The sequence below is a fragment of the Ictidomys tridecemlineatus genome, chromosome 3, assembly GCF_052094955.1.
Source record: "Ictidomys tridecemlineatus isolate mIctTri1 chromosome 3, mIctTri1.hap1, whole genome shotgun sequence".
NCBI classification, from domain to species: domain Eukaryota; kingdom Metazoa; phylum Chordata; class Mammalia; order Rodentia; family Sciuridae; genus Ictidomys; species Ictidomys tridecemlineatus.
Genome location: NC_135479.1, coordinates 56,343,346 through 56,365,504, shown reverse-complemented (window position 1 = coordinate 56,365,504; position 22,159 = coordinate 56,343,346). Strand labels below are relative to the sequence as shown.

The 22,159-nt window shown below is 41.2% G+C and overlaps 1 protein-coding gene across 2 annotated transcripts in view; it reads right to left on the bottom strand.

Moving 5' to 3' along the window:
• The window catches only part of Myocd (myocardin), a 98,879-nt gene that overhangs the window by 16,433 nt on the left and 60,287 nt on the right, over positions 1 to 22,159 (bottom strand). For both annotated transcript variants that reach the window (XM_078042905.1, XM_078042906.1), the window contains 4 exons: positions 11,553 to 11,728; positions 8,476 to 8,601; positions 4,165 to 4,436; positions 3,223 to 3,376 (listed from right to left, as the gene is read on the bottom strand). In XM_078042905.1, coding sequence (XP_077899031.1) covers positions 3,223 to 3,376; positions 4,165 to 4,436; positions 8,476 to 8,601; positions 11,553 to 11,728 — 728 coding nt within the window. The remainder of the gene's footprint in view (positions 1 to 3,222; positions 3,377 to 4,164; positions 4,437 to 8,475; positions 8,602 to 11,552; positions 11,729 to 22,159) is intronic.

The following is a 22,159-nucleotide window of genomic DNA, read 5'->3' as shown; positions in this document are numbered from 1 at the left end:
TACTAAAATGTCAACAATGGGATTCCTTATCTGTAATTTCTAAATACTCCACATAAGCATATTGCTTTTGTGATTAAAAAAGGAAATGCATTAAGTAGGTAAGTTTCAATAATTTTGCAAAAAAGAATATATAGAGAAATATTCTTTTGAGATTTTTGTAGAGAAAGATATTTTGGGCATAAATTTAGAGGAATAAATCATAAGAATATTGACAACCAAAATTTAAAACTTCTATAAGTCACAAGAACCATAAACAAAATGAATGTGGATCCAAGTAGCAATCTTAGAAAAAAAAATGATTGCAGCAAAATAATAAAGTGCTTTTAGAAACTCCAATGTATTAACTGTGCTTACCAATAAAAAAGAAAAAAAGGCTGATACCCAATATAAAAATAGATAGGAGAAGTGATCCAGTTCTTCATAAACACAAATAAAATTTAGATAATGACCAATAATGTATGTGTATCATCATTAATAACGCAAAAAATGAAAGTAAAATAAATATGTACCTACGTTGGAATTCATCAAATTGACAAAGAAATGAGTAATAACCCTTTGTGTTAGTGAGGTAGTAGCGAAAATAAAAATGTTAAAAAGAAAAAAAGATCTTTATTATCTTTCTATTTAAAACATGGTCCTTGGGTTGGGGTTGTGGCTCAGCTGTAGAACCCTTGCCTAGCACAAGTGAGGCCCTAGGTTTGATCCTCACAGCACCACAAAAAAATAAATAAAGGTATTGTGTCCAACTACATCTAAAAAATAAATATTAAAAATAAATATTAAAATAAAATAAAACATGATCCTGATCATCAGTGCAAGTAATATGTGGGATCTAGTTAGAAATACAGAATCTCTAGCCCCTCCCTAGACCTACTGAATCAGAATTTGCATTTTATCAAGTGCCTGGGTGATTCATGTATACATTAATGTTTGAGTAGTGCCGCTTTAACATGCTGCTTCTGGGAATAAACTGGAACAAATGTTCAGGACAGAAATTTGGTAATATGCCTCAAGAACTTTTAAAAATATTAATACATTTTTCATTCCAGAATTTCAGTTCTCTATAGTTAGCCTGGAGAAATAAAGCAATTAATAGATATATGTACATAGGCCATTGAAATCATTTTTTGAATAACAAAACTTTTGGCAGTTAGTTAAATGTCCTATAGTGGAATGTTAACAAGGTGGTGAAATGATATGTAGCTATTAAAAATAAAACTTTTATTGACTACTAAAACTTACGAAAAATGTTCATGATGTGTTAAAAAAAGAAAGTATGTCAGAAATTTATGTACACATAATTATTTAAAAATAGTTATTGTAAAACAAAATATGTTCACAGGCATCATAAATCTAGAGGGAAATATAATCTGTTGTGCTTTCTGAGAGTCTTGTCTACTAAAAGAGTATTTACTTTTCTATATACTATCATATTTCACTGTGAATGTATGTTGTTGTATAATCAGTTAAAAGTTACCCAAAAAAGATGGAATCTACTTACGCTAGCAATGAATATTCTATTTCCCCATGTCTTGCTGGTAATGTCTTATCTACTTTTTTCCCCTTTAGATTTGCTGGTTTAAAAAAAAATGTAAGACGGTAACACATTATTGTTTTAATTTCGAATTACTTAAAATTAATGAGTTCTACGTTTATTTTTAGAATCTGTTCTGGCACTGAATAATTTAAGCAACATTATTAAATAATGCAGCTCGTATTCTAAAATAAAATGAACACTTGCTGAGTTCAATTTACCTTAAGTTTCAGATTATTATGCTCGGTGGGCTTGTTTCGGAAGAAGATCTGCACCCACCTGTTTGCTACATTCCCTGGAGTTTTAATCATTGATCACTTTTTAAACCATTTATTATGGAAAAATTCAAACATACACAGAAATTGATAGACAAGTATAATGAACCTCATGTACTTTCCAACCAACATCAGCAATTATCAGCCAACTTCTTCCCAGTCTTATTTCTCTTATATCCTAATCTATTTCTTTCCCTACCTGCCCTAGATGATTTTTGAAGCAAATCATTTAATTCCATTTGTAAATATTTGGTAACTATCTTGAAAAGATAAGCAGTTTTTTTAAAAAATAAAAACTAGCATTAGCACACCTTGAATAATGAACAATTGTTTCCTAATGTCCATCAAACATTTCCCCAGTTTTAAGTCTTCCCAGGCCCACCCCCTTGGCTCTTGTTCTCACTCTCAGTTCCTCTCACTCTCCAGTTTTTAAGAAAGGGAATGCAAAACCCCATTTATATTCATCTATTCATCTTTTTCAGTTCTGCTGTGATGGATGATGGACAGATGGATGAATATGCCAACCCTAAGGATTGCTTTGAAATGCACCGGATTCAACTTGAAGTTCACTGACCCTTTAATGAACCCAGATCCATGTAGCCTGTGATGGGAAGTAAATTTCTCATGCATGTGTTATTTAACAAGGTGTGGCTTCAGAGCAGAAGTCCCCAGATTTGAGAATTTCATTGAACAGGACATTGTTTTCAATTATATTACTGACATCAGGTTACCAACATTCCATCTTACTCAATAAGGACCAAGGTTCTTATTTCATGGTATCCTCATTTAATAAAAAGGCACTTGTACAACCCCACCCACAACCCTCAACTTCTGTCCACTACTAGCATCGTTTTCCAATTTCAAAACCTTGTGAGAAAATATATACTTTGGATGAATATTGCTCAGATATGTAGTAGGTACCTAGATGCTTACTTGGTTCTTATTTTTCTCATTTCATCAGAGATTTTTTTTTTTTAAAAGTTCATCATGGAATTGGCCACAGTTTAGAGCATTCTGAATGCTTCATATAAATCCCACAATGACACTGGGCTAAACTCTATCATATATATGAGTCCATTTATAATAACTCATTTATGCAAATGAGGAATCTAAGATGCTGAAACATGGGAAGACCAGCTCAGGTTGTGCAGCCTGGAAAGCTGAGCTGGGGGCCTAGAGCTCTGTGCTTTGTGGGGTGTCTGACCACCTGGGTGGACATCCTGTCATTCCCTGGAGCCTCTTCCATGTACTTTCCACTTTATATTCTCTTACCCCAGAAATCTGCTGGCAAAGATGATAATGAATGATATATTGCTGTGTTTGTCAAATAAACCAATGGAAAGAAAGGAAGGGGGGGGGAAGAAAAGAAGTAAGGAAGAGAGAAACAGAAGGAAATTGTGTCCAATCTTATACCTTTAGATCGTCCAGGTTAGGTGGGAGTGGGCCTGGCTTGAAAGAAGAGACACCAGTTTGTCCAGAAAAACTGTTTTTGACGGGAGACAGAGGGGTATTGCTCAGTGGTGCTGAAGAGGAGTTTGGATTTCGGACCATCTGTTCGTTGGGTTCTCTAAAAAGGAAACAAAGAAGCACTTAAAATACAATCAAATATATATGGGTAACGTGTATTTGGATCACACAGTAATAGGTCGCACGGATCAGGTAATGTAATCAACCAGCGGAAGAGAAATAGCAGCACGGGCTAGATGGCAAGTGGCAAAAGACCCTCAAGCTTGATTTGGGAGAGACAGGAGGGAGGGGTGGAGACTGCAGCATGTGGAAGAGGGCATGTCTATCCATGACGTAGTTGATGCTCTCTTCTGGGGAGTCCGGAGCATGCAGCATTTCGTAGAATTGCCAGTGTGACCTGAGAGTGACCAGAAACAGGGGAGAGAACACACATTCCAACTTCATAAGTGACCTAGTCATGTGATCACAAAGCCAGTGGGCTCAGGAGTCAATCTTTGAGACTCTCACTGAGCGATTCAGCTCTGTTGTTTCCCAGAGTGAAAGTAGAAGGGCATTGGAATTCCGAGCGATGCCAACACTACATTCTTAGCTCTTTCACAATTTACTTTGGAAATGCCCATAGCTTCCTTTTTCTCCAAAGAACATTGATTTGCTTGTTTTATCCCAGCCATACGATCCTGAAAGTTGTGTATGGTGTCTAAATACAGTCATATTTCAAATGTATCAGAAAAAAACAGATTCTTATTAGAAAAAAAAACATATATATCTGGATGAATATTCAAACATACCAGAGACAAGGACATGTGGGCTGGCCCCATGTGCCTCAGACAGAGAGAAGCCATTCCCTACCTCTGTCCCCAGCCTCCATTCCCGGCTTGCCTGACTTACTTGAGTTGCGCTTGGTGCATCCCAGGGTAGTTGAATCTGTGTTGTTGTTGTTGTTGTTGCTGCTGCTGCTGCTGCTGCTGGCTGAGAATCTGGAGCTGCAGGAACAGCTGTTGTTGCTGGAGCAGCCGAGCATAGGCTGAGTCCATGGGCGGTGGGGACTTCTCTGCCTTCTGGTCAGGGGGAATGTACTGGTGATATTTAAGCTTCTTCACCTTGGGCTTGGGGTCCTTGGGCTTTTTGTGGCGATTCTTATTGTCACCCAAGGACTTGGACTGTAAAGGGTATGAGGAAATGGCATGTGCTTTAGGTGACGAAAAAGAATGACTTGGTTGTGAGGGGGCTTTAACCTAATGGATATTATCAAATCCTGGAAATACAGCATAGCACATGCACAATGCACAAAGAATCCCTACAACATCAATGGTTTGGAGGAACCAATCTGCTGCAAACACAACCTCCTGAAGTATCACTCCTTAAGACTGGGAAACTTAAACCTTAGAATTGGCTTCAGGAATTTTTCCCTCCCTGGAGTAGGGTAGGAGGTCAGGCTGAGTTTCAACGAGTACATTCTTCCTGTCCTAAAATCAACAGATAACCTGACATTCTGATGCTGGGCTTACTCCTAAGGCAGTCCTTTCATCTGTATGCACACAATTGCCTTTCATCAAGCAGGTAATAAATTGACTTATTAATGACATAAACTTAGAGGAAGTTAAGGTGGCTTTTGTAAATCCAGTATGTGGTTCTCTGCTGCTCTGAGCCCAGAGTAAAACAGAACTGCCCGTTTATCCTCCACCCTCACCCCACTCAAATGCTGATATATAATCAGGAAATGGCACCTCTGAAATAATGACTTTTTATTTATGATGGGAAAGGTGAGCCACCCACTGGAACCCTTCCCAGAAGTGACCCATTGTAGAACCTGACTTGGACACAGTAAAGGAAGATTAGGGTGCAGCCTTGGCAGCGAAATTTTTGAACATGGTACCAATACTTAAGTTGACTCCATCTCAGTTCCATTACCTGCAAGTTGGGGAACGTATTCTCCTATCTTCTATCTCAGTGATCATTATAAAGACTATAACCGATAATGTTGAAATGATAAGAGATGCTCAATGAACAGGGTAATTAATTCTATTCATAACCTGCTTCTAAAATCAAAAGGCCTCATATATTAGGAAATAAATAAATTTTCACTTCCTGACTTTACTATAGGAGGTGGAAATGGAGAACAAGGATATCATGACCAAAGATTTTTAAAGATGTGGAGAAAAACTGGAGAAAAAGTGTGGTACCATCAGTGTCCAGAAGAGGGGGCTCCTGAATAGCTGGCAGGTATATTTGGACTTGGCAGCCTCCCCATTTCAACCACAAAATACACATCTGAATGTGACCTTATCCAAGGGGCCTACAATTTGCTTTTCTCTGACTCAGCTCATCCTACCACCAAAGGCTCTTTTGTTTTCTCAAAGAGTGTTCTTCCCCGAGACTAATGAATAACAAGTGCAAGTATTTTTGTGTGCATGGTGGCTTATTTCTTCATGCTCATTAATCTATTAGTGTTCCAATGAATTAATCAGTCTGCTGTGCTGGAGAGTTTCTACAGGGGTTCCTGCAATCAGTTCTGCCCTGTCTTGCTCCAAATCAGCTGCCAGTCCCATCATCTCCCAGAGATGACTTGGGAGGATGGGAGTAGCAGCCCTGGGTCTTGAAGCTAAGTTAGGAGGTCAAGGAGAATTTTTTAGTTTGTTTTTGTTTTTTTGATTTTTTCTTCCTCTGCGTTGTCTAAGCATGGGGACTGTGAACATTCCAGAAGATATTGAAATGATCATTTTTTTTTCTGAATAGCGTGGGGGCAAAGATGACTGAACTTATGGAAATGCATAGTTTCATTCTCTTTTTTTGAGCTTTGTGGATTTTAAAGTTGTATCTGTTTGTTTTTCTCTTTACAGCGACACAGAAGGAGAACACATTCATCTTTCTAAAAATGGATCAGAAGTGGATCCACTTCAGTGCTTAAAGACCCAGGCATAGATGTGTGAACCGAATTAGTGTATACATGAGAGGTAGCGGTGTGGCTTTGTGTAGAAAGTGCATGATGTTCTAAAACTGTACCGATTCAAACACACACACACACACACACACACACATACACACACACACCTGGGCTTTGCCAAATAACATACCACCCCAGAAGCTCGAAATGTGCTGATCTTGCTCTGCAAGGTGAAGCCGAAACTCAGTAATCTGCCAAGGGAAATTTCACCAAGCTGCCTAAGTCTCTCTTCTCTAACACTGGACAGGCTTTCTTTTCTTGCAATTTTCTGCCATCTGAAACAGCCTTGCCATCTGACACTCTGGCTTCTCCTTTCAGGCTGGCTCAAGCCCTGGATCACTTAGGAAGCCTTTCCTAACTTGCAGTGAGGTGCCCTGTCTGCACTCCTCATGTGGCATTTCGAGGTTGCGTGAGGATGGTCACATCGGGGTATTTCCTGCCAAGGGGGTGAGGCAGACTGAAATCCAACCCCCAGTCTCCTTCCTACACCACCGGCCTTGAGGGAGCCACCTGTGGCTGCTTGGGGAAGGAGAACCTTTTTTAATTTTCAATATAAAAGAAACAAACACACCACCATCATAACCACATTAGTACATTCAGAATATTATGCAACCATCACATCTATCTAGTTCCATTACCCATAAAACAGTCATCCCTCATTCCTTCTTCACTTATTCCCCAACAACCATGAATGTGCTTAGACCTTGAGAGATCTGATTATTCTGAGTATTTAATGTAAGTGGAATCATATAAATGGCTTCTTCCTGTACTGGCATAATATTTTCCAAGGATCATTCATTTTTCAACAGGTATCATTATATTTTTCCTTTTCAAGAGTGTGTAATAGACAGTCTTATGGATAGACCATATTTTATGTATTCAGTCATCAACTGATGGAAATTTGGGTTGGTTCCAACGTGTTACTGTTGTAAATGGTGCCTAATATTAATATTCATGTACAAGTTTTTGTTTGAACACCTGTTTTCAAATTTTAACCTAACAGGGATCAATCTTTAACAACTGGGATGCATAGGTATGGATCAACTGGAAGGGATGATGACTCATATATAAGTAACTTGCCCTCCTGAACCAGCTGGATATCAGTATTAATACCATACTTCACTGAAAGATCTGGTCTTTCTTTTGGGATCCTATCATAATTTCTTGGAACAGTGAGGTTGACGGCTTTGCTAATTTGAATTATGCAAAATTTAAATATGCTGATAGCGACATTAATAAAACGTCTCTTTATCTATAGCATTAGAAATCATGTGAATCATCTCCCTCTTCTTCCTCTGCAAGGCATAGAATTCATCAGTTTTCACATAATGTCAAGGCTGCTGAGCTAAGTGACTTGTAAACTGGGTTTATGCTATTGTGGTTTGGTGGGAGAGCTTTACTAGAAAATTAAAATGCCTACCATCCTGTGAGAGCATAAAGCTGTTACTTTATCATTGACTTGTGCCTCAATTTATAACCTCCCACACTTTTTCTTTTCAATCCCCAAAGAGTCATTTCAGCATTCCTTAGGTGGTGGCACTAGGACTGAGAAAACATGCTCCCAAATCACGTAAAAATTATTGGGTATAAAATATTACGAAGGGGCTAACTGGTTGTAACTCAGTGATAGAGTGCTTGCCTAACATGCAGAGGCGTGAGCACCATTTAAAAAAAAAAAAAGAAGAAGAAAGAAAACCAATGACTACGAGGCAGCTCAGGAGAGAGCCCTCTGTGAACTATTAGCTATAATCCTGAGAAAATTAAATACGAAAAATATATCAAATGACTACAGCTATTTGACTACTGTGAATGTGACCCCTTGTCCCTTATGTTTATTTCCTTAGGGAATTGAATGATATAGCTCTTACATTATGCAAAATTCAACTGCCCTAAGCCTGTTTTAGGGAACTTGCAAACCCCATGTGTTTTAATCAGCCAAGTCTATCTCCAGGGTGAGCTCATGAAATCTTTTAAGTCAGACATATATTAGCAGAGCTATGGTCCCCAAGAAATGCAACCGCACCGATTCCCCCACTGCAGAGAAAGTCTATGCTGTGCTGAAAATAATATCTGGGTTCATGGGCTCTGGTGGCCTGTTTCTCAGCTCCCCATTTGTGACATTTCTAGTGGACTGGACCACTATGGGGCCATGTGATTCTCCTTATGTCATCAGATCTGAATTAGAAAGCTCTTCTCAGAGCTGGCTGTGGGCACCTGGGGCTCAGGCAGAGGAGTGGGGGCTGCCCCGTACCTACCTTTACAGCAGCATGCACAGGGATGGGGGCGCTGAGGGGGCCAAGACCCTGCTTCCCAGCGTCTGGCTGATTGCTGGACTGTGAGGCGGAATCATTCTTGTCATTTTCTGAGCCAGAAGCAAGATCCTGAAATCGAAATTTTAGCATGATTAGGACATAGGAATCAATGTTGGGTTACAGTCGAGTCCCTGAAAGATCACACTGCTGCTTTCATCCCAGGTTCTCATTCAAGTAAACGTCAGGTTACTCCCTCCGGGAGGATGACACCAAGTTCGTTGCCCGATGGAGGGTGCTTTCGAGAGAGAAAAGGGGCATCTTTAATAATTACCGCAAAAGACAGGTATAGGACTGGCCTTTCTATAGGTACAGGTATGGGAGTGGCCTTTCTGTGACAATGTCTACTTGTTGGACTTAATAATGAGGTTGAAAAAGAAATGAAGAGAGCAGAGTAGGTGTAGGAATTTGGGGGAGAACGTAGAACAACAAAGTGGAGAGAGAGGGTATTAGCAGTTGGAGGGAAAAATGTGTGTGGGGGGGTGTGTGTGTAGGGGGATGTGAGCACATACAGGTTTGTGTGTGTGTGTAAGCAAGCATGAATGCATGCTTGCACATTATATGTGCATGTACATACATTTATGAGCATGTGTACGTGTGTCTGAGTGTGTATGTATGTGTATGGATGAATGTATGCATCTGTATTTGTGTGTGTGTCAAGAATATACATAGATGCATATACATGTACACACATGAATTTTTGTATATATATGTATGAGGGATATAAGCATATGCTTGTATATGCACACGCTCATTTATATGTGTCTGTGTGTATGAGTAAGTGTAAGTACATGTCTGGGCATGTTTATGTGTGTGTATAAACACAGGCATGTGCATGTAAAGATCAGGTATATGAGTGTATATATACATGTATGTCTCTGTATATTATATGTGTATATATGTGTATTTGAATGTGTGTCTCTGTGTCTATACATGCAGATGTGTGTGTTATCTCTGTGTGTGTGTGTGTGTGTGTGTGTGTGTGTGTGTGTATAATCATGCAAACCTTTACGAGAAGCATATTTCTGTCTGCTGAGGATTCCAAAAAAGGAATAATTATCTTCTCTTTCTCTCCCACATTCCTATGCTGTGACTCTGACACACAGGGGCAGGGGCTGCTGGTAATCTCCCGCTGGAGGGTCAGAAAAGAGCTTCTCAGTTCTTCTCTGAGCCCTGGTACCTATCCTAGGCCCATGAAATTCATTTCTCTCAGTGTCTCCGTGTCCTCATCTGTCAAACATGGCTTCCGAGAAAAATGATATAAAATGATTTTTGCATTTTTCCGGGCATTGTCCAGGTCTTGTTCCCCTCTCCTAGCATTAAGCAGAAAAAAAAAAAAAAAACATGCCTTCTCCTCAAACCATTCTTAAATCAGAAGCTAAGGAATTTACTGTCAGAATAATACGTACAAATGGTCTGATATACCGTTTGATGTTATCAAAGACGTCTGGCTGCAAAGACCAGCAGGGGAAGAAAAAAATGCTTTGATTATAAACTCTTACACAAGAAACGCACAAATATTTCAGATCTGCTTCTTATGCCTCCTTTTCCCCTCCGAGCCCAAATTTGCTTCTTGGCTGCTTTGCATTTGCTCTCATGGAATGACAGTCACCAGTGACCAGTGAGGTTTAGGTAAACAGAGCCCTGGATATTGATTATTAATACTGTCATTGATATCTGTATATGGTACTTTGCAGTGGGAAAAATATTTCAAATACAGGTTGAATAGTTGTAATATGAAATTTCAAAATCTGAAAAAAGCAAAAGATGATACCACAAATGGAAAATTCCATACTATGAAACTTTATGAACAGAATTGTTAGAGTTGGCATGTGGGGCTGGAAGCACTTCTGCACCTTGTGTCCACACTAGTATTTCTCCTTCATGAGGATGTGTGGAATCCCCACAGGTCTCCTTTTAGGAGCTCCATGAACACCCTCCTGCTGGGCGGAGGAAAACTCTCTGCAAGCCTGCATGTGGCTTCTAGAGGTGGATTCTCCAAGGGGTGGTGGCACTTGGCGGTGATTCTAGAGACCACGTGATTTCTGCATCTCAGGGAGACTTAGCTCCTCCTCTGTGAGAATTGGCATAGATGTCACCCAGTGGGAGGGAACTGGGATCTCAAATGAGATAACTTTTGTATAGAGCACAGCGCTGTTTCTGGTCCAGAGTATGCTTCAGGCTGCTATTTATACTCATCATGGGAAATGGGCTTTCACATTGACAATGAATAAGGAATTATTATTATTTTTTTTTACAATTTTATAAATTGTAATCCTCATGATATACCTTAGACTTCTGAAGTTATTCATCTTACATATTTGTGACTTGGTACCCTTTGGGCACTATACCCTCCTGTCTCACTATTTGAATGATGAACATTTATAATGAGTGTTTTCAAAATACATCCTTTACTCTGAGGATCTGTGGATGTATCCAGAGAGAGACATGAAAACTGTGCTTGGGTCAGGACTGGAGACTGACTTTGAGGTGGGCTGGTGGTTAGATACCTGTTCGCATAGAAGCAGCAGGGACCTCCCTGCTTGGTGAACAGTTGGCACTTTCTTCTCACCCTTCTCATTAGCCCTATAATGACTGTAAGAGAAGCCTGCAGACTTTGAAATCAGTCTTGTTCTGGTACCAGGAGAGTGTCTGCCAATCACTTAACCTCACTCAAGCCTCAGTTACGGTGCCCGTAAAAATGGAGATAAAAGGTATCTATCTACTCAACAAAGTAGATGATGCTCAGAAGTCATCCAGAGGGTATAGGGGTATAGTTCTAGAGAGTCTCTCCAGTGTTTTTTTTTTGGGGGGGGGGGAGCTTTTGTCATGACACACAGATACCTGGGCTGAAGAGAGTGAGAAGAGATAGCAACGTGTCACGTGATCGAGGAGAGAGAGCTCGACATCTTAACAAATATGTAAGATGAACAACTTCCGAAGTCTAAGCAAAATCAGCAGCAAGCACAGTGGATTTTAAGACGATGAAGACATGATGAAATGGAGATGGTTTTTATTTTTACCTGAATTGTTCCCAGAGGGCCTGCCAAAGGGGCTTCCGTAGCTTTAGCATCTGGTGGGGATCCTGCTGAGCTCTGGGGGTCTTCGCTTCGAGTCTGATCTGGAGAGAGCCCATCGCCGCTGCTGTCCTCTTCAAAGGCAAAGGCGTCTGCTGATTTGGAGAAACTCACCTGGTTTCCTGAGGGAGGGAAACCCAAGATCTGAGTCAGAGGCTTAGGAGCATCCGAGGGCTGTTGTGGAAATGCTTCTATGTGTCATCCCTGCAAGAAGCACACACACACACACACACACACCTCTCCCCGGATTTATTTAAAGTTCTGGCAAGAGTGAAGATGTATTTTTAGATTATTAGGTTTCCTAAGTGAGGACTTGTGTTCATAAAAGTGATCTGTTTGGCAGGCAAGAACGAGTGATGGATTAAAGGCTTATCATCCGTTGTTAAATTTTATTTCCAATTTTATATCCAATTCTATTTCCTATGGGAAATAGAAAAATCTCCGTCCAACCACCGAGATGGCTAACATCTTTTTGGAGCTGAATCAGGGAAGATACAGGAAGCAAAGGGGAAGAGTGTATGCATCAAGACCAAAGGGGAAGGTGGTAGGAGAATGACCTGTCATAGGTTTCACAGTGACAGCAGGAATTGAGATGACAGCATGCCATGTGCATCATCTTCAAATACAAAAACAGGGCACGCAGCACAAAATGTTTAGCAAACTTTGCTAATAAGGATAAGCCAGGCTCACTACTAAGTTTAAATTCTCTAATGTCAGAATTAGCTAATGTCACTGGAGTGTCCCAAAGAGCCATTCGACCAAAGCAAAATTGTTTACAAGAGCCATAAATATGTCTCAGAAACTTCAGTTCTGATTCTTATTTTTCTTTATTATTCAAATTTTCCTTTTATGCCTCATTATTTCTTTGTATCTATTTTGGCGATCCCACATGCAGACACTCTTCCTCAGTTCCCCGCGTGGTCTTTCTAGGGCAGCAGATAAGTTGTCGTGGGAGGTAGGTTATCAGACCAGATGGGCCCATAATGACATCCTTCGAATGTCCCTTCCATTTGGCGTGGCCAACTTTCCTCTGGTTTATTATCCAACTGCACAGTACACAGTGTGCTGAAGCCACATAGCTCTCCTGACCCGATTCTGCTCTTCGAAAGGAATTTAGGTATTATCAGGAAGTTTTCCAGCCTCCTATAATCACACTCACAAGAACTTTTGACTCTTGCTCAGGGGGAGATAAGAGAAGGGAGCTCTCACTGCAGTGATTGGAAAGGCAACGAGAAGCTGGAAGTAATGGAACAAATGTGGCTTTGGGCTTGTCATCGCGGCCACTGCTGGCATCTGTCATGGACCCTGGTGTGGACATCCAGTGTCAAATCAGGAAAGAGGCCAGGCAAGGACAGGGCAAGTGGAAACTCCACTCACTGTCCCCATGGGCAGCATACTAACCTGAGGGGGCTTGCGCACCAGTGTTTCTGCTCCATGAGTTGTTTTTTAAAAAGTTGTCATGGCTGTGCTACCGTTATCAAAGTAATAATGTCCATCCTAAAACTTAACCCAGACAAAAATGCCTAATGGGTGCCATCTGCCTTCTGTTCATAATTGGTTCTCTCTTCTCGATGTAACTCGATGCATACGACAAGGTATATACCCACACATTTAAAAAAAAATATTTCATGCAGGCGGGACTTGGTAAAATATTCTATTTCTGGACTGGGGAGGTAGCCCAGTGGCAGACTGCTTGCCTGGCATGTATGGAAAGCTGGGGTCAAACAAAAAAAAGATGTTCTGAAACTTCCTCCCCCTTCCACACTCTACAGTGTTTCTTGGAGATCTTTCTATGTAAGAACATAGAGATCTTCCTCAATTTGTAAGAAATAGCTGCACAGTATTCCATTGTATTGATGGAAACTTTTAAATGTATCCTTGAACTTTATTTAACTAGAAAAAGATTGAAATAACAACAGTGCAGAGAAAGAGTAGGAAACTCCTCTTTACCTAAGATCTGAAATCCATGTTCACATTTTTCCCTAATTGGGTCAGGAACCTGTTTATATTCTAGCAGGGAGGTTTCACTGGGTATTCAACCAATGCCACTTTTTCTTTGAGATCAGGGAGGTTTTTTTTCTTCCCCTTTACTCCTCTGGTCCTCTACTTCCTCCTCTTAGCCAAATTTCGACTCTGCCAATAGCCTCTGTATGTCCTTTTCATGCAATATGAATGACTCTGTATGTTATTCTTCCTTTCTCAAGGAGATGTTTTGCCTGAGATCTCCTAAGGAAGGTTATTCCAGTTCTTCCAGGAGTATCTGCCCATTGTCAGCTCAGTCCATACATTTCTTGGCAAACTATGCTTTCATTCGAATTTAAGGCACAATTTATGTGTGGAAGTAAAGGTTTTGTCCCTGTTAAAAAGGATCACACTTATTACTGAGGGCCAAGTAGGCAGGGGAGTCAGTGGAGAGGTATTAAGTGTTTCCCAATCCAGAAATCAGGGCCTTTCATGGAGATATACTTATATACCCTGAGCCAAAACTATTCACAGTCAGAGAAGCCTGCACATGACCTTGCTAGCCCCTGAGGAAAGCCAGTCTTCTCTGCACAAGAGGAATCTCTCTCTGAGATCTGCATTTTCTTATTTCTCCCTCTAAATGGAATGGGGTTTCTCTGTGTGGTCTGATGTTTCATGTGACAAAGGCTCCCACCCAACTCCATACAGAGCATCATCTTCCAAGTGTGTATAAATTAGGGGGAACAAACCAACTTACAAAGTTGTCCCATCTTCTAATAAGTGGGTAGAAGTGTTCAAAGAAAGGGAAAGAAAGAGAATGGTTCCTCCTCTTCTCTTCTGATGATCTCACTTTCAGGTGGAGAGAAAGCAAGTGGGAAAGATAGCAGGTCTTTCTGGGGGGAGGGTGGTGTACACCTGTAATTCCAGGGACTTGTGAGGCTGAGGCGGGAAGATGGCAAGTGGAGGCCAGCCTCAGCAACTCTGCAAGACTCTCAGCAACTTAGCGAGATCTTGTCTCAAAAAAAAAAAAAATTAGAAGGTCTGAGGATGTCACTCAGTGGTAGAGTGGCCCTGGATTCAATCCCTAGTAACAGGGGAAATAAAAAGAAAAAAGAAAAGAAAAGCAGGTGGTCTCAGTGAGGCCCTCCTAATGGTTCAAGAAGTCAAAACAGGGGCACATTTTCTCATCTCTGTTTTTCAGATAAAGTCATTGCATGGCTCATTCCACTCAGCTCTTAAGAGACTGAACTGAAGACTGACGTTCCAGCCTTTGGACTCTCAGAGACACCCTGCAGAGGGGGTGGCAAAATCAATTACCCTCCCTGCCAGCCATCAGGTGGGGCCATCTGTTAGTTAGGAAACACTGTCAAACTACTCTGTTGGTTGAGGGTCACGGAGGAGTCACATAGAGAATGACCAACATCGGCACACATCATGTACTGAGGACACCCCTCTAGTTCCACAAAATCTTGTAGTACAGGAATTTTTGAGATTTGAGGGACTGAATGTGACATTTGATGGTGAGAAACAAAGGAAGTCAGGAGATTCTGGGAAGGGAGATCAGGATGAGTTTTATTTTCACTGTGTCAGGAAAGAGTTGAAAGAATTGTGGAAGCCCCGCGGTTGGCCCCAGTATATCCACATGCTTATTAAATAAGTTGCTAACAATCACGCGGTCACTGACACCCTTCCACTCTGACATCTGTCTGTTGGTGACCACAGATTGAGGCACTAGAATGATGTGCCAAAGTCTTGCGGTAGAGTAATTGGAATAAAGGAATCTGTGAAGTTGGCTCTGCATATCCACAGATCCTGCATCTGAGGCTTCAAATCAATTGCAGATTGAAAAAAAAAATATTCAGAAAAAAAAAGTTGTGTCTGTACTAAACACATAGACTTTCTCCCCTCGTCGTTACTCCCTAAGCAAGACTGTACAATAACTTTTTATACAGCGTTCACATGGAAGTAGGTATGATAAGTAATTTAGAGATGGTTTAAGGTAGAAGGGAGGATGCCAGATGCCCCAGTCTGCCTTTTTATCTAAGGGACCCTGGGAGGTTCTGGAACTAATTCCGTGCTGATACTGAGGGATGATTGCCATCAGTTCTATTTTCCCCAGGACGAAGGGTGGGGGGAGGCTTCCTCAATTATTTCATTCAGTTCCACACCTCACACTTTAAGAAAGAGTAGAGATAAGCTGAAACACAATCAGATAAGCTAAGGTGAAGGGAAGAGAAGGAAAGCCAAGGAGACACAGGCTATCTGTGTATCTCCCTGGGAAACAATCGGAGGATCTGTCAGGGACCAGATTTCCAGGGATGTGTTGGTGGTGGTTAGACAGAGTTAGATAGTGATGGGGACTGTCTACGGAGTCTCCTGGAGGAGGTGGGACGGAATGGAACCTGCAATGACAGTCAGATGTGGCAGGACAACAGAAAAGGAGAATTGGGGGGTGGCATTTGAGGATGATGGGGAGAAAGGAAAAGAAACTGTTAGAGTGTCCAGCAGGAGAGCTGGAGTGGAGAGGGTGAGGAAGAATTTTTTTTTTTCCCCAGCCAAGGGAGAGAATTCTTTTACTCCATTCAGCATTTGAAAAGGCTTCCTTGTTTAAGTCAAGGTGACCAGGAAGACGTCAATCAAATGTAAGGTCGTTGTTTAGAGCCAAATGGGTGAGTTGTGCAAGCCCCAAACATGATGCTTATGTTATCTAAAAAGCATGATGTGCCAGGTCAGAGTATACCAACAGACACATTGAGGACCACTTACGGCTGTCCCACCACGAGGGCCCCTGCCAATCGCCACTCCTCCAGGACGACAAGTGATCTGGATTGCCACTGCCAGGGCAGAAGACAGGAAAAGGGCAGGGAGCCCAGAAAGCTACTCAGCTCAGTTCCTGTTGATAACAAGAATGGCAGGGGCAGAGAAGCCACTGAGTGCAAACAGCCGTGGCTTCCTTTCCTTCGATGTGTGTGATTTTCACTGTGATCTATAACATCTTGATTCTGGAATCAGAGGCACATGTCCCCCCCGACCCCGAGTTCTACCACATTTAGTGGGAGTAACTGTTGGCAACTCATTTAACCTTTCTGAGCCTCAGTTTCCCTATCTCTAAAACGGGAACAATCATAATAGCTACTACCCTCCCCCAGGGTTTCAAGGAGATGACACATGAAAGCATTAAGCACAGCCTCTGGCGAGTGAGTGCCCAATAATTTCTAGCTGCTATTATTGTTCTTATTGTTTTTGTTAGAAGCATCTGCTGGTCTCCAGTTTAACATTATCAAAAATAAGATGACCACCCGGGAGGCAGTTTATTCTGTGGTCAGTTTTGCAAAGTTCAGCACAACTCCAGATGCAGAAAAACGGGTTTTGTCCTGAGAGGTTCATTCTGGGAAAGTAAGAGCAGAGATTCCCCAAAGTAGGAGGAGGAGGAGGAGGAGTGTGGCTGGAAAGACGGCCTGTGGCTCACTCTCCTTCCTGGTTCAAGCCCAGGCTCACGCAAAGAGGGACAAAGGTCACCTTATCAGACCGCCTCTGGAACAACTAAAGTCTATCTGCAGTTGTGACCCTGGGCCTCTGCTCCAATCTCCCACGGTGGGGAGACTGGCTGGGAGCTGCTGGAGAGCAGAGCGCTGGCTATTGTCCCTGCAGACACGTCAGGCAGTGTGATGACAAGGACCTGCTTTGGGAAGCCCTGACATCATCCTCCGGCTATGCCCATAGAGCTGGCTCCGGGCACTGGCCCCTTGGGGACCTGGGACTGGCGACTCTGGTCTCTGAGCTTTTTCCCTCTCCCTCTTGAAGTGATTAGATGAATGAGTCAGTTGTACTTTCCTCCGCATAAACATAAAATTAAAAAATTCTAAGATTAAAGTGAGATAACTGGAGGCCTAGTTACCTTTCTGCTGGGAATCCCCATCAAGGGCTGCAAAGTGTAAAGTGACCCATGTGGAGCTATTTTAATGTGTGGACGGACCACCTCCTTACATCCTTCCATAAGATGATGAGGCAGACTCTTCCTAAGGGAGAGAACATCCACACCTGAAAGCAGCTACTGTTTAAATGTGGCTCTTGCCTAAAGATGCTTGAATAGACCTAGCGAATTGTCGATGAAAACTTTTATTCTCTTGAAGGGGGATCCAATCCTCTATTACGGAAATGGACCCAATTGGGTATTTGAATGATAAGGACTTTTTTTTTTTTTTTTTTCCCCTTAGATTCCTGGCACTGCAGAAATTTGCCTGAAGTCTTTTGACCTGATCCTAGAAGCTCACAAGTCAGGGGAAATCAGCTAACCAGTGTAAATATTTATCCTGTATCAGCTCTTGAGGTTAAATTACTAAGGACAATCAATAAATCAATCAGTCAATCAATAGATAGATAGATAAATAGATAAATAAAAATTATCCAGTGTGACAGTAAAGATATGTTAGCATTATCTCTCATTAATCTTTATAGAACTTCATTCAGTCCCTCCCAGTGCCTCAGGTGACCAGAGACCTCTCCTCAAATCCAGCCCCTACTTGGACACGCCCTGTCCTCTCCTCAATGATGCAGAGATGACTTCCAACAAGAAGGAGGTCTTTCCCTGCCCTGGGCAACACCAGCAGGGTCAAGGAGCCGTTTCCCTCTCCCAGTGTTTATCCTTTCCTCCCTGCTACTCCCTCACGCCCCCAAACTACCAGCTTCCTGGTTCTCCAATCCCATCCCCATTTTCCCAGAACTCTTCCTCAGAAAAGCATTTGTCCTATACGCCTTAGCACGTTTCTTTCCCCCAAGGATCATTTGTACTTTGGAAGTGATTCCTCGTTGTGAAATGAAGGATGTTGTTCATGAGAAAGTTATGCCAAAGCAAAACTTTTTCCTTCTTCTGCCAAAGCAAACAACCCTACCATCTGGCTCAGGGCCACGGTTATTGTATATTTGCCTTTAACGTGAATGATCAGAATGTCAAGACTTCCAGACTCTGAAGCAAAACTGGATTATTAGTGAAGAGGAGGGCTCGGTTAGGAAGTCCAAGCCTGGCGGACCCAGGTGAGCAGAGAGTAATAGAGTCTCTCAGAAATGAGAGAGAAGTGAATGATTTCTACACCAGCTCTGTTGGGTCAGACAGGTTGCTTTCTATATTAAAGGTGTATGGTGATTAAGATAACTAATGCTTCCTTGTCAATGGGGCTACATGTTCTGAATCACCGGTTAATTGTGTTCAAAAGAAACTGAAAACCTGGCTCCAGGTGGAAACCTGATCCAGTCTAAGGGTAAGCTAAGAACAGAGGAGATGCTTGTCTACTGGAGCTGAAAATCAGGACCCTCCCATCATTTGAAGAGTTAGGAAATCCAGTTTCTGTTTCAGAGGATTCATCACTGATGGATAGAAATGCATTTGATTTATGGATATTGATTTTGTATCCTGCTACTTTGCTGAAATCATTAATTAATTCTAGAAGTTTTCTGGTGGAGTTTTTTGGGTCCTCTCAGTAAAGAATCATGTCATCAGCAAATAATGATAGTTTGAGTTCTTCTTTTCCTATTAGTATCCCTTTGATTTCTTTTGTCTGTCTAATTGTTCTGGCTAGAGGTACAAGGACTATGTTCAATAGAAGTGGTGAAAAAGGACATCCCTGTCTTGTTCCAGTTTTTAGAGGGAATGCTTCCAATTTTTCTCCCTTTAGATTGATGTTGGCCTTGCGTTTAGCATAGATAGCTTTTACAATGTTGAAGTTATGTTCCTACTATCCCTAGTTTTTCTAGTGTTTTGAACATGAAAAGGAGCTGTATTTTGTCAAGTGCTTTCTCTGCATTAATTAACATAATAATATGATTCTTACCTTTAAGTCTATTGATGTGATGAATTGTTGTTTATTCATTTCCGTATGTTGGACCAACCTTGCATCCCTAGAATGAGCCCCACTTGATCATGGTGAAAACTACCCCATTTCCAATAGCCTCAAAAAAAAAAAAAAAAACCAGAAAAACTTGGGAATCAACAAAAAAGGTAAAGGACCTCTACAATGAAAACTATAGAACACTAAAGAAATAAATTGGAAGATCTCCCATGCTCTTGGATAGGCAAAATTAATATTGTCAAAATGGCCATTTTGGAGAATAACATGCTAAAAGAAACAAGCCAATCCCCAAAGTGCTATACAGATTCAATGCAATTCTAATTAAAATCCCATCATCATTCTTTATAGAAACAGAAAAAGCAGTCATGAAATTCATTTGGAAAAAATAAGAGATCCAGAATAGCCAAAGCCACCCTTAGCAAGAAAAGTGAATCAGGAGGCAGCACAATACCAGACCCTTAAACTATACTACAAAGATACAATAATAAAAACAGCATAGTATTGGCACCAAAATAGACATGTAGACCAAAGGTACAGAATAGAAGACACAGAGACAAACTCGCATAAATAAAGTTATCTCATACTAAACAAAGGTGCCAAAAACATACATTGGAGAAAAGATAGCTTCTTCATCAAATGGTGCTGGGAGAACTGGAAATCCATATATAAAGCAAAATGAAACTAAACCCCTATCTCTCACCATGCACAAAACTCAACTCAAAGTGGATCAAGGACCTAAGAATTAGACCAGAGACCCTGTGTCTAATAGAGGAAAAATTAGGCCCAAATCTTCATCATGTTGGATTAGGCCCTGACTTCCTTAATACAATTCCTAAAGCACAAGAAATAAAATCAAGAATTTAATAAATGGGATGGACTCAAACTAAAAAGCTTCTTCTCAGCAAAAGAAACAATCAAGGTGGTGAAGAAAGGGCCTACATTTTGGGAGAAAATTTTTGCCACATGCATATCAGATAGAGCACTAATCTCCAGGATATCTAAAGAACTCAAAAAACTTAACACCCAAAAAAACAAACAACCCAGTCAGTAAATGGGCTAAGGAGCTGAACAGACACTTCTTAGAAGAAGATATACACTCGATCAACAAATATATGAAATAATGTTCAACATCTCTAGTAATTAGAGAAATGCAAATCAAAACTACTCTAAGATTTCATCTCATGCTAGTCAGCATGGCAGTTTTCAAGAATATAGAAAACACTAAGTGTTGATGAGGATGTGGGGGAAAAGGTACACTTATACATTGCTGGTGGTACTGCAAGTTGGTGCAACCAATCTGGAAAGCAGTATGAAGATTCCTTAGAAAACTTGGAATGGAACCACTATTTGACCCAATCATCATACTCCTTGGTCTACACCCAAAGGACTTAAAATCAGCATGCTACAGTAACGCAACCACATCAATGTCTATAGCAGCTCAATTCACAATAGCTAAACTGTGGAACCACCCTAGATGCCCTTCAATAGATGAACAGATAATGAAACTGTGATATATATACCCAATGAAATATTACTCAGCATTAAAAGAGAATAAAATCATGGCATTTGTAGGTAAATGCGTGAAGTTGGAGAATATCATGCTAAGAGAAGCAAGCCAATCTCCCAAACCTAAAGGCTGAATATTCTCTCTGATAAGTGGATGCTGATCCATAATGCTGGGGGGGGGCATGGGAAAAATGGAAAAACTTTGATCGAACAAAGGGGAGTGAGGATAGGGGAGGGGATATGGGGGCGGGAAAGATGGTGGAATGAGATGGACATCATTACCCTAGGTACCTGTATGTCTGCACATACGGCATGACGCTACATCATGCACAACCAGATAAATGAAAAGTTGTGCTGCAGTTGTGTACAATGAATCAAAATGCATTCTGTTCTCATATATACCTAATTAAAATAATTAAATAAAATTAATTTTATAAAAGAGCTTGGAAATCCAACTGGAATCTGTTTCATTCAAGCCCGACGTCAGTCATCTGGACGATATACAACTTCTTTGGGAGCTCAGCCATGTTCATGTCAGGGGAAGAAATCACTCTGATGACTAGTGAAGGAATTAACAAATCAGGAGCATCCTCCTGGGGTCTCACAATGGAGGAATATTTAGGTAATGATAACCACTAGCAAGCTGAAAAGGGCCATGCTGAACTCCAGTGTGTAATTTCAGTTCTCAGAAATCATCACTCCCATGTAACATCATGTCCTCTGTATTCAGTGTTCCAACCTGATAAGTGTGTTTTTTTGCAAAAGGGAGACAGACAATTAGGCGTGTAATCTCAGAGGCGGCTATGTGGAAGCTCAAGCCCTGTGTTGCTGCACAGGATGCCGTTCCAGAATGAAGCCTCCAGGTGGAATCTCTAGGCCTCTACTGTCTCAGACAACAAACTCACAAGCTGGAAGTGAGATCAACAGCTGGCACCCTGAAGGAGAGGAAGATGTGGTGCAGAAAAGTTGGGAGGGAAAAGGCTTAGGTGTGGTTATTCCACTAAATGCAAGAGGAGTGACATCTGGAATGAGAAGAAAAAAATCATAAGGTGGGTAGGGAAAGTTCTCGGTCAGAAATGTCCCTCCCTGTGTTGGGAGAGGTTCTAGATTATTCTCATAGAATTGGAGAATGGTTGGTCTTTCATGGTGTTTGGAGGAAGGGAGACAATGACTGAGTGGTCCTCTCAGAGCTTGGCAGCAACACAGAAACACAGCTGCAGAGAGAGCTAGACAATGTAA